This window comes from Chlorocebus sabaeus, chromosome 20, assembly GCF_047675955.1.
Source record: "Chlorocebus sabaeus isolate Y175 chromosome 20, mChlSab1.0.hap1, whole genome shotgun sequence".
NCBI lineage: Eukaryota > Metazoa > Chordata > Mammalia > Primates > Cercopithecidae > Chlorocebus > Chlorocebus sabaeus.
This window is the reverse complement of record NC_132923.1, coordinates 104,468,397-104,481,470: the sequence shown is the minus strand read 5'-3', so window position 1 is coordinate 104,481,470 and position 13,074 is coordinate 104,468,397. Positions and strand designations below refer to the sequence as shown.

At 43.6% G+C, this 13,074-nt stretch overlaps 1 protein-coding gene across 3 annotated transcripts in view; it reads right to left on the bottom strand.

Annotated features, from left to right (window-relative positions):
* ZBTB8OS (zinc finger and BTB domain containing 8 opposite strand) overlaps positions 1–13,074 on the bottom strand; it is a 32,710-nt gene that overhangs the window by 4,124 nt on the left and 15,512 nt on the right. For 2 of the 3 annotated variants that reach the window (XM_007979564.3, XM_073007551.1), the window contains exons 2-6: positions 10,322–10,346; positions 9,513–9,634; positions 9,201–9,283; positions 7,053–7,105; positions 2,806–2,842 (exon numbers count right to left, since the gene is read on the bottom strand). In XM_007979564.3, coding sequence (XP_007977755.1) covers positions 2,806–2,842; positions 7,053–7,105; positions 9,201–9,283; positions 9,513–9,634; positions 10,322–10,346 — 320 coding nt within the window. Of the gene's footprint in view, positions 1–2,805; positions 2,843–6,781; positions 6,864–7,052; positions 7,106–9,200; positions 9,284–9,512; positions 9,635–10,321; positions 10,347–13,074 lie in introns of those variants that run through there. The other variant, XM_073007550.1, reaches the window with a different exon arrangement.

Genomic DNA, 13,074 nt, shown 5'->3' with positions numbered 1-13,074 from the left:
GATCACCTGAAGTCAGGAGTTGGAGACCAGCCTGACCAACATGGTGAAACCCCGCCTCTACTAAAAATACAAAAATTAGCAGGGCGTGGTGGTGTGCACCTATAATCCCAGCTACTCAGGAGGCTAAGACAGGAGAATCACTTGAACCTGGGAGGTGGAGGTTGCAGTGAGCTGAGATTGCACCACTGCACTCCAGCCTGGGCAACAGAGTGAGACTCCATCTCAAAAAAAAAAAATTATTTGACTATTCATTCATTCATTCAAAAAATAGGAAGTAGCTGGGTGCGGTGGCTCACGCCTATAACCCCAGCACTTTGAGTGGCCGACGTGGGTGGATCACCTGAGGTCGGGAGTTTGAAACCAGCCCGGCCAACATGGTGAAACCCCATCTCTACTAAAATACAAAAAGTAGCCGGGCATGGTTGCATGCGCCTGTAATCCCAGCTACTCGGGAGGCTGAGACACGAGAAGCCCTTGAACCCAGGAAGGGGAGGGTGCAGTGAGCAGAGATTGTGTCACTGCACTCCCTCCTGGGTGACAGGGTGAGACTGTCTCGAAAAAAAAGAAATAATAAAAACTGTTGGCTGGGCGTGATGGCTCATGCCTCCTTTGGGAGGCTGAGGCAGGTGAATCACCCGAGGTCAGGAGTTCGAGACTAGCCTGGCCAACATGGTGAAACCCCATCTCTACTAAAAATACAAAAACTTATCCGGGTATGGTGGCATGTGCCTGTAATCCCAGCTACTCGGGAAGCTGAGGCAGAAGAATTGCTTGAACCTGGGAGGCAAAGGTTGCAGTGAGCCGAGATCGTGCCACTGCACTCCAGCTTGGGCAATAGCATGAGACTCCGTCTCAAAAAAAAAAAAAAAATTGTTAGGAGTACCAAGCTGGAATTGGTGGTATGCACCTATAAGCTCAGCTACTCAGGAGACTGAAGTGGGGGGATTGCTTAAGCCTAGGAGTTTCAGATCAGCCTGGGCAACATAGCAAGGCACTGTCTCACATAAACAAAAACTCTTAGGAGTAAATGAAATTAATTTGCTCACGATTCATTCTGAATACTTCCAATGGCAAATATGAATTTAGAATACAGTTTTGGGCTGCATAACAACATTTTGGTTAATGATTAACTGCATATATGATGGTGGTCTGAGAAGATTATAATACCTTTTTTTTTTTTTTTTTTGAGACGGTATTTCACTCTTGTTGCCCAGGCTGGAGTGCTAGGGCATGATCTCCGCTCACTGCAACCTCTGCCTCCCAGGTTCAGTCTCCTGCCTCAGCCTCCCACATAGCTGGCATTACAGGCGCCCACCACCACACCCAGCTAATTTTTGTATTTTTAGTAGAGACAGAGTTTCACCAAGTTGGCCAGGTTGGTCTCCTACTCCTGACCTCAGGTGATTCACACCTCGGCCTCCCAAAGTGTTAGGATTACAGGCGTGAGCCACCACACCCAGCCTATAATACTGTATTTTTACTATACCTTTTTTTGGTATTTAGAAATATAAACACACAAATATTTACCAATGTGTAACAACTGCCTATAGTATTCAGTATAGTAACATGTTGTACAGGTTCGTAGCCTAGGAGCGATAGGCTATACCATATAGCATAGGTTATACCATCTAGGTTTGTGTAAGTACACTCTATGATGTTTGCACAATGACGTAATCGCCTAAAGATGCATTTCTCAGAATGTATCCCAGTAGTTAAGTGACCTATGACTGTATCTGGCCTAAACACAGGGGTCAGCAAAATATATATAGCCCACAGGCCAAATCGCCTCTTTTTCTACAGTCCCATAAAGTAAGAGTGATTTTTATATCTTTATTTATTTATTTTTATTTTATTTTTTTGAGACCAGTCTTGCTCTGCCACCCAGGCTGGAGTGCAGTGGCATAATCTCAGCTCACTGCAACCTCTGCCACCCAGGTTCAAGTGATTCTCCTGCCTCAGCCTCCTGAGCAGCTAGGATTACAGGCGCATGCCACCACGCCCAGCTAATTTTTGTATTTTTAGTAGAGGCTAGGTTTCACTATATTGGCCAGGCTGGTCTCAAACTCCTGACCACAAGCGATCTGCCTGCCTTGGCCTCCCAAAGTGCTGGGATTACAGGTCTGAGCCACTGTGCCTGGTCTGATTTTTACATTTTTAAATGGTTGGGAGGGGCGGGAATCAAAACAATGACATTTTGTTACATTTGAAAATGGTAAGAAATTCAAATTTCAATGGGCATAAAAAAGTTTTACTAGAATACAAGTGAACTCATTCATTTAAGTATTATCTATGGCTGCTTTGGTGCTACAACAGAAGCACTGAGTAGCTGCTCTTCTGTCATTCTTGGCCCACAAATCTTAAAACATTCATTTTCTGTTCATTTTACAGAAAAAAAAAACTGCCAACTCCTATTCCAATATATTTCCTATCATAGAGTGACGCCATACAGGTCGGCAAATACAGAATCTAGAGACACACAGAAAGTATAAGGTATAATAGAGAACATCTAGTCCAACATCTTTATTATAGGAGAAGAAATCAAAGGTCAAAAAGGCAAAGGGAATTTCAAATCTCACAATAATCTGAACAAACCTGACCCTAGAACCCAATGCTGACTCCTCATCCACTAAATCAGGTGTGTATAATCACAGTATTTTAACAAAATACATCCAGACAGGTCAGAGAACTTTGAGAAAAACTTATCACTTTACACCAGTTAGAACTAACTGAAGTTGACTGTCACATACATGAACTTTATAGTAAGGAAATTTTTCATGTTCTTAATGACTGGATTTTAAAACATACCTGAGGGTGCTTGGACAATGAAAATTCTTCTCCCCACCTTGAGAATACAAATTAAAACATGATTAAGATTTGTTCTCTCTTTATATATTTTAAAATAAGCCTTGTAAATGTGGTTAACATGCTAGAAAGCCAAAAGAGACAGGTGGGGTCAGGGAGCTGTTGTTTCATTTTGATTCGTCAGAAGATACAGCTGTTGAGGGACATGTGCGCAGTGGTCATTATTTGCTCTCAAGGTTGATAGTTAAGGCCGGGCGTGGTGGCTCACACCTATAATCCTGGCACTTTGGAAGGCCAAAGGGAGGATCGCTTGAGCCCAGGAGTTTGAGAACAGCCTGAGCAACATAGGGAGACCTCATCTGTACATAAAATTAAAAAATAAAAAAAAAAATTGGTTGGGTGTGGTGACACATGCCTGTGGTCCTAGCCACTCAAGAGGAGGAGGCAGGAAGATTGCTTGAGTCCAGAAGTCAAGGCTGCAGTGAGCTGTGATTGCACCACTGCACTCTAGGCTGGGTGTCAGGGCAAGACTCTGCCTCAAAAGAAATTTTTAATTACAGGCTGGGCATGGTGGCTCACGCCTGTAATCCCAGCACTTTGGGAGACTGAGGTGGGTGGATCACCTGAGGTCAGGAGATTGAGACCAGCCTGACCAACATGGAGAAACCCTGTCTCTACTAAAAATACAAAATTAGCCAGGTGTGGTGGCACATGTCTGTAATCCCAGCTACTTGGGAGGCTGAGGCAGGTAATCGCTTCAACCCAAGAGGCAGAGGTTGCAGTGAGCCGAGATCACGCCACTGTACTCCAGCCTAGGCGACAGAGCAAAACGAAGAAGGTCGTACACCGTGGCTCATACCTGTAATCCCAGCACTTTAGGTGGCGAAGGCAGGAAGATCACCTGAGGTCAGGAGTTCAAGACCAGCCTGGCCAACATGGTGAAACTCCGTCTCTACTAAAAATACAAAAATTAGCCAGGCGTGGTAGTGGGCACCTGTAATCTGAACTACTCAGGAGGCTGAGGCAAAATAATCGCTTGAACCCAGGAGGCAGAGATTGCAGTGAGCTGAGATCACGCCACTGCACTCCAGCCTGGGCGACAGAGTGAGACTCTGTCTCAAAAAAAAAAAAATTTAATTATAGTGGCCAGGCATGGTGGCTCCCACCTGTAATCCCAGCACTTTGAGAGGCAGAGGTAGGTGAATCCAGGAGTTCAAAACCAGCCTGGCCAACATGGTGAGACCTCGTCTCTACTAAAAATACAAAAATTAGGCAGGCATGGTGGTATGTGCCTGTGGTCCCACCTACTCGGGAGGCTGAGGCACAAGAATGGTTTCAATCTGGGAGGCGGACATTGCAGTGAACCAAGATCATGCCATTGCACTCCCAGCCTGGGCAACAGAGTGAGACTATCTAAAAAACAACAAAAAAATTAATTTAAAAAACCTTAAAAAAGGTTGATAGTTGATCTCAAAATAAATGTGCCCCAATATAGTGTACCTATGGTGGAATCTCAACAAACATTGTTTAATAAATATTGTTTCAAAACAGAGTAGTAACATATTCAAAATTTTTACTATCCTCAGAGGTATGAAACTAAAGTAGGCTGGGTGCAGTGGCTCACACCTGTAATTTCGGCACTTTGGGGGACTGAGGTAGGAAGATAGCTTGAGCTCAGGAGTTAGAGACCAGCCTGGGAAATGTAGTGAGACCCTGTCTCTACAAAAAATGTTTAAAAAAAAAAAAAAAAAATTAGCCAGGCATGGTGGCATATGTCTGTAGTCCTAGCTACATGGGAGGTTGAGGTAGGAGGGCTGCTTGAGCCCAAAAGGTCACGGTTGTAGTGAGCCATGATCATGCCACTGCACTCCAGGCTGAGAGACAAAGCAAAACCCTCTCTCAAAACAAAAACAACAAAAATGAAAAAAAAAAAAAAAAAAAAAAACTAATTAAATAATACCTCCCATTGCAGAAAGCAAGTCTGAGTACCAAAGGCAAAATACTAGACTCTATAATACGCTCCAAACTTGGTTTGCACTTTACAACTTTTCTAAAAGTATCCATGATCTGTATATAGAAGGCCCTAGAAAAGTAATCTAGAACTTGGGATCAGTCTCCTCTCTGCCTTTGACACTAATGTGACTGAAGATCACAACGTGGTGTAGTAGAAAGAGCAGTTTTAAAATTCTGTTCAAACACATATTAGCTAGTACTTTTGGACAAGCTTGTTTCTTTTTTTTTTTTTTGAGCCGGAGTCTCGCTCTGTTGCCAGGCTGGAGTGCAGAGGCACGATCTTGGCTCACTGCAACCTCCACCTCCTGGGTTCAAGCGATTCTCCTGCCTCAGCCTCTTGAGTAGTTCAGGTCACAGGTGCCCACCACCATGCCTGGCTAATTTTTGTATTTTTAGTAGGGATGGGGTTCCACCATGTTGACTAGGATGGCCTCAATCTCTTGACCTCGTGATCTGTCCGCCTTCGCCTCCCAAAGTGCTGGGATTATAGGCGTGAGCCACCGCACCCAGCAAGTCTGTTTCTTTACTCGTTAAACAACAACAACACAGAGGTGAAGATAATAAAAGATCTCACTTTACAAAAAAGAAGTGAATGAAATTCAATATAAAATGGGGCCACAGGAGTTAGAGACCAGCCTAGCAACACAGCAAGACCCCATCTCTATAAAAAATAAAAACTTAGCTGAGATTAGCCAGGCATGGTGGCAGGCGCCAGTAATCCCAGCTACTCAGGAGGCTGAGGCAGGAGAATCACTTGAACTCTGGAGGCAGAGGTTGCATCGAGCCAAGATTGCAGCACTGCACTCCAGCCGGGGCAAGAGCAAGACTCTGTCTCAACAACAACAACAAATTAGCTGGGCACGGTAGTGCGCACCTGTAATTTCAGGTACTTGGGAGGCTGAGGAAGGAGATCACTTGAGCCCAGGAGTTCAAAGCTGCAGTGAGCCATGATTACACTACTGCACTCCAGCCTGGGGGCCAGGGCAAGACCCTGTCTCAAATAAATCAATAAATTAAATCGAGCCAGGTGTGGTGGTGTGCACCTGTTGTCCCAGCTACTCAGGAAGCCAAGACAGGAGGATCACTTGAGCCCAGGAGTTGGAGGACGCCTGGGCAACATAGTGAATAAGAACCCATTTCTAAAAAAATAAATGAGGCCGGGCGCAGTGGCTCAGGCCTGTAATCTCAGCACTTCGGGAGGGCCGAGGTGGACAGATCACCTGAGGTCAAGAGTTTGAGACCAGTCTGGCCAACATGGTGAAACACCGTCTATACTAAAAATACAAAAAATTAGCTGGACATGGTGGCAGGCGCCTATAATCTCAGCTACTCGGGAAGCTGAGGCAGAAGAATCACTTGAACCCAGGAGGTGGAGGTTGCAGTGAGCTGAGATCACGCCACTGCACTCTAGCCTGAGCAACAGAGCTAGACTCTGTCTCAAAAAAAAACAAATAAATAAAAAATAAATGAAAATAAAATTTAAAAGTTGTATGTAAAAGTAACCTAGGAGGGCCAGGAACAGTGGCTCATGCCTGTTATCTCAGCACTTTGGGAGGCTGAGGCCAGGGGACTGCCTGAGCCCAGGAGTTTGAGACCAGCCTGGGCAACATGGGGAGACCCCATCTCTTCAGAAAACAAAAGAGTCAGCCAGGCGTAGTGGTGCACTTGGTGGTCCTAGCTATTCAGGAGGCTGAGGTGGGAGGATCCCTTGAGCCCAGGAGGCTGAAGCTGCAGTGAGCTGTGACCGCACCACTGTACTCCAGCCTGGGTGACAGAACAAGACCTTATCTAAAAAAAAAAAAAAAATTTAAAAACCTAAAAAATATAATTAAGTGACTAAAGAAACCTGAGAGACAAGTCCAGTCAAAGTGACCTAATTAAGTGTTTGCAAACTCTGGCAGGAAAAGAAAAGTACGATTTGTTAGTAGAAAGAACTGATTTAAATAGGTCTAAAAGTGAGAATGTATGAGAAAAAAATGTGTCAGTGTTTCCCATCCACTAAGCTGGGCTTTATGCTGTGCCATTTAGCAATTATTTGTATTCTCTCCCTAAAAATCAACAAATTGGGAATCAGATTTAACAATTAAAATCAACTTTATTTTGATAAGTTTCTGGTCCTTCCAAGTCCTTAGACATCCCACAAAACTCGATCTGCAAGCGGCCCTCTGTCTCCTTGCCCATCGAATTCAATAAGAATATAACTTTAACTTGGTACTTAAAAGACTTTCAAAACTTACCCAATTGATCGTAATTTGAAATTTCTTTGATCAATACTAAGTACTTTCACTTCCTAGAGAGGAAAAAAAAATTTTAATTAAAAAAGCTCATAATAGACCATCTACTAAAAATCTTTTTGTTTTGTTTTGTTTTTTTGGACCATCTACTAAAAACCTGTACAACTTTTTTTTTTTTTTTTTTTTTCCTGAGACGGAGTCTTACTCTGTCGCCCAGGCTGGAGTGCAGTGGCGTGATCTCGGCTCACTGCAACATCTGCCTCCCGGGTTCAAGCAATTGTCCTGTCTCAGCCCGCCAAGTAGCTGGGACTACAGGTGCTTGCCACCACGCCCGGCCAATCCATTTTTTTTGTATTTTTAGTAGAGATGGGGTTTCACCTTATTGGTCAGACTGGTCTTGAACTCCTGACCTCAGGTGATCCACCCACCTCAGCTTCCCAAAGTGCTGGGATTATAGGCGTGAGCCACCACGCCTGGCCTTTACAACGTTTTCTAGAAAACAATAGCATACAACTTCTGTGAAGCAAAGAAAATTAAAATATTAGCTTAAATAGGACAACAAGCCGGGCGCGGTGGCTCAAGCCTGTAATCCCAGCACTTTGGGAGGCCGAGACGGGTGGATCACGAGGTCAGGAGATCGAGACCATCCTGGCTAACACGGTGAAATCCCGTCTCTACTAAAAAAATACAAAAAATTAGCCGGGCGAGGTGGCGGGCGCCTGTAGTCCCAGCTACTCAGGAGGCTGAGGCAGGAGAATGGCCTAAACCTGGGAGGCGGAGCTTGCAGTGAGCTGAGATCTGGCCACTGCACTCCAGCCTGGGGACAGAGCGAGACTCCGTCTCAAAAAAAAAAAATAAATAAATAGGACAACAAATGAGATATATATGTATATGGGTTTTTTAGTTTTTGTTTTTTTTGAGACAAGGTTTCGCTCTGTTGCCCAGGCTGGAATGCCCTGGCATGATCTTGGCTCACTGCAACCTTCACCTCCCAAGCTCAAGCAATCCTCCCACCTCAGCTTCTGGAGTAGATGGGACCACAGGCACGTGCCACCAGATTATTATTGTTTGTTTGTTTGTTTGTTTTCAGAGAGGGAGTTTCGCCATGTTGCCCAAGCTGAGTATTAAATATATTTCAAGGAAATAAGTTTTTTCTTACATATTCAAGGGAGGCATTCTAGAAGGATGTAAGATCCAAAAATATGAGTCAAAAGAACTTCTCTGCAAGATATGTGTTAGAGGACTACTCTGGACACACTGCCTATAGGGTAGCCCTGCTCTGCAGGGGGCAGTAACTCCACTGCTGCTGTACACTGCCACTTCAATAAAAGCTGTTGTTTAACGCTGGGGGAAAATAGATATATGGTGGAGGAGGACATAGGATTTCAATCACTCTGAGCCTAATAAAATACTGGTAGGCACTTGAACTCTGTAGGGTGAGTGAGTCAGTTGATAGAGTGAGTATAAGCAGTGAAGCTGGTAAAGCAGAGAATGGAGGAATTATAAAAGCAGAGAGTGCCATCTCTGTTAAATAACAATGACTTGCAGATGTGTTCCCTTCTAAAGGATGCCAGCAGCAAGCAATCTCCATTTGGCTTTTCCTTTTTTCATGTTAAGGAAAACTAAAAGCTGCAATTGTTTAACTTAGGCCAATGTGACAGGGCTACTACTTTTCAAATGGAACAAAAGGAACAATGGATGGACATAAATATAGCTCAAACTTGGGACATATAAAAAGTGTAGATGAGGCTGTGTGCAATGCTCACACCTGTAGTCCCAGCACTTTGCAAAATTGAGACAGGAGGATTGCTGGAGGCTAGGAGTTCAAGACCAGCCTCCGTAACATAGCAACACCCTGTCTCTATCAAAAACAAAAACAGAAAAAAACGTGGATGAAAACTGTAGGTACCTTTTTATCACACAATCCTGATTAGTGACAAATACATGAGATCTAAATACAAAATGTTCACACATAGGCAAATGCAGGTTAACCAGGAAGTACCCGTGGTCATTATGATTTTTGCAAATCAGTATCGTCTTATTTGTATGGATTTGTTTTGTTTCACATGTCCTATTTTAAATCATCTGTTCTATTTTAAAATATGAACTAAGAATCCATTTGCTCAATAAAAAAGAAAAACCTTTGCTTACCCGGGGTATGAAGAATTCATCAGCACTGAACTTATAAAGCCATTCATCCAAAAAGTGAAACAGAAGAGACTGTAAGTCATCTCCTACACAGGATCAAAAGAGCCATAATAGTATGTTTAATAATTCTGGTCTCTAAAAACATACTTGAATTTAAAAGTGCAATAAATGTCTAGGTCAGTTGAAAGAGAAAGAAAAGACTCATCATTAATTTTCTGGTTCTTTTTGTGAAAATAATACTCATATTATGTAAAATACTGCACAACTGTATACAATACCATATAACAATTTCTTCCTTGTGAATAAATCATTTACCTTGGGTTTCTACTTCTACTGTTTGGAGGGGCTCCACTGTCCCAGTATCTGTCATGTAACCAAACATGGCCATTGCACATTGCTCGAATGCTTCCTCCAGAGTATCTCCCCACGCGTGTAACCTAAAGAAGCATATTCATGCTCGGTGTAATATAATCCACCGTGAGAAAGAAAACTTGATAGCAAGCAAAGTCAAAATAAATTCAGTATGATAAATACAAATTTTAAGGCCTCAATCAATTTAATGGCACTGCAACTGGGTGCTTTTATTTTTATTATTTATTCATGTTTTTTAGACTGAGTCTCACTCTGTCGCCCAAGCTGGAGTGCAGTGGCATGATCTCAGGTCACTGCAACCCCCGCCTCCTGGGTTCAAGCGATTCTCCTGCCTCAGCCTCACAAGTAGCTGGGATTACAGGCGCACACCACCACGCCTGGCTAATTTTTGTATTTTTAGTAGAGACGGGGTTTTACCATGTTGGTCAGGCTGGTCTTGAACTTCTGACCTCATGATCCGTCTGCCTCAGCCTCCCAAAGTGCTGGGATTATAGGCGTGAGCCACTGTGCCAGCCTCATTTTTATTTTTTGAGATGGGGTCTCTCTCTGTCACCCAGGCTGGAGTGCAGTGGTGTGATCTTGGCTCACTGAGCCACTGAACCCTACAAAACTGGGTGCTTTTAAACCACGATTTTCATATTGTGTAGGAACCAAAATGAGAAGAGAAAAATTAAAGATAGGGATACCAAGATTAAAACATTCAGTCTTCCTATTGACATGGTTTCAAAGGAATGAACTCCCACTATACTCACTGGACATCCGCTGTATGATCCAAATCTGAGGGAGAGAGGGAAAAACACTTATAAGACACTAAACTTCACTCTCAAATCACACACACAAAATAACTCTAGTCCGTTATTATTAGGAATATCATCTTTAAAGAGCAAGAAAACGTAGGCCAGTCCATCCACACCTTTTGCTATCTATTTACTCAACAAAGCTAATTGCTTTGCTTTGTTGGAATCTTTTTTTTTTTTTTGAGACAGAGAGCTGAGATCGAGCCACTGCACTCTAGCCTGGGCAACAGAGCAAGACTCCATCTCAAATTAAATAAATAAATAAAATAAAATTCCAGGTTTCTGTCTCACCTTTTCTTTTACAGTGAACCTAATCCTAGGTAAAATCAATTTAGAAAATAAACTCCACAATATACGAGCTTTTTCCAGATATTCCCACAGGAAAACCAGAAAGTAACAAACGGTACCATAGTACACTCCCATTGGATCTCTCCTCTCAACATTTTTAGAATCTATTCTTAAGCCGTATCTTTTTTTTTTTTTTTTTTAGATGGAGTTTCACTCTGTCATCCAGGCTGGAGTGCAGTGGCACGATCTTGGCTCACTGTAGCCTCTGCCTTCAGGGTTCAAACGATTCTCCTGCCTCAGCCTCCTGAGTAGCTGGTATTACAGGCGCATGCCACCACACCTGGGTAATTTTTGTATTTTTAGTAGAGGCGGGGTTTCACCATGTTGGCCACGCTGCCCTTGAACTCTTGACTTCAGGTGATCCACCCACCTCAGCCTCCCAAAGTGCTGGGATCACAGGCGTGAGCCACTGCACCTAGCCCACATCATGGCTTTCATCAATTCTTCCCACTTAGGATCATAGAATATTACGGCTAGAAGGAATTCTTGGAGATCATTAATATGATTCCTTCACTTAGAACTGCCTTTGCAAAATTATAACTGAAGAAATTATGACAGTGAAAGAAATCAGACCTAACTGACTCCATCTTGCTTCTAACCTTTAAGCTGTCCTTGTTCATTTCTGGTGGGCCGAACTAACTTTGGGAAGGAATTCAGTTCATGGTTAGACTCTGAAACAGTAATAGCCCTTTCCCAAAAAGACCCTCTTCTTGCCTGGGGACCAACCAGAATGCCTTTCAAGGACTAACAAATTAGCTACAAGATTAGAAATTAGAGTTTAAGGGTCATGTAGCCTTTAGTTCCAAGAGTCTGAACCTCCCCAAATTGCTCCTGTGGATAACATCACTATTGCAAAACCTAAGATCAATACTTGAGATATTTTGCAGACCCTGCCCTCCATGGATCAGCTGACACCACCCAAACTGGAAAGCTGGCTCAACCAGTTTTGCCGTCCCACATAGGAAGACAGCAAGAAAAACTCACTTCAATCCCCTGTGATTCCATCTCCAACCTGACCAATCAGTAGCATCCACTTCCCAAGCCCCTACCCGTCAAATTGTCTTTAAAAACTGATCCCTGAAAGCTCGGGGAGACTGATTTGAGTAATAAAACTCCGGTCTCATGCACAACCAGCTCTGCATAAATTACTCTTTCTCCATTGCAATTATCCCATCTTGATGAATCGGCTCTGTCTGGGCAGCGGGCAAAGTGAACCCACTGGGCAGTTACACTTAAAAGAAAAAACCTGAGGCCATGCGCAGTGGCTCACGCCTGTAATCCCAGCACTTCGGGAGGCCGAGGAGCGTGGATCACAAGGTCAGGAGATAGAGACCATCCTGGCCAACATGATGAAACCTCATCTCTACTAAAATACAAAAAATTAGCTGGGCTTGGTGGCGCGCACCCGTAAACCCATCTACTCAGGAGGCTGAGGCAGGAGAATCGCTTGAACCCGGGAGGTAGAGGTTGCAGTGAGCCAAGATCGTGCCACTGCATTCCAGCCTGGGCAACAAGAACAAAACTCAAAAAACGAAAAAAAAAAAAAAGTGGGGAAGGAGAGGGTCGGGTCCCTAGGATGAACCTAACCCTCCATGCATCATTAAAATGCCTGCCTGAGAAAGAGCATCATGGCCAGGAGAATATGTTTGTTCTAGCAAACACCTTATGTAGGCCCCTAAATTTCCTTTCTTAGAGCAGGTACTAAGAAGGGCTTACAAATGTGAATATGTATCTCTTAACTACTTATAAATGTCTTCCTCAAAAACCCAAGGGCCATTCCTTTGAAATGTAATCAACGGGAAGGATGGGGCCTTTGTCTCCCAGCCTCTGTGGGAGGAAAGAATCCTAATATCCATAACTGTCAGCTATCAGACACAGCTAGACTAATCACATTTACATTGATTAACTCTTTGTACTTTTTCACTGCTCTGACTCTATTAAGCGCCCCTCTCTCCTCTCCCTTTAAAATGCAGAGTCATCCCCACACAAATCAGAATGGAGCTCAGCTCTTTTCCCTCAGTAGTTATTAAATAAAACCTGTTTTCACTGCTCTGAGTAATGTCCAGTTGTATTTACCTTCGACAAGAGTGAAGAAGCCAGACATAAAAGAATCTGGCCGGGCGTGGTGGCTCACGCCTGTAATCCCAGCACTTGGGGAGGCCGAGGCGAGTGCATCACGAGGTCAGGGGTTCAAGACCAGCCTAGTCAACATGGTGAAACCTCATCTTTACTAATAATACAAAAAAATAAAAATAAAAATAGCTGGGCGTGGTGGCGCACACCTGTAGTCCCAACTACTCAGGAAGCTGAGGAAGGAGAACTGCTTGAACCCGGGAGGCAGAGGTTGCAGTGAGCCGAGA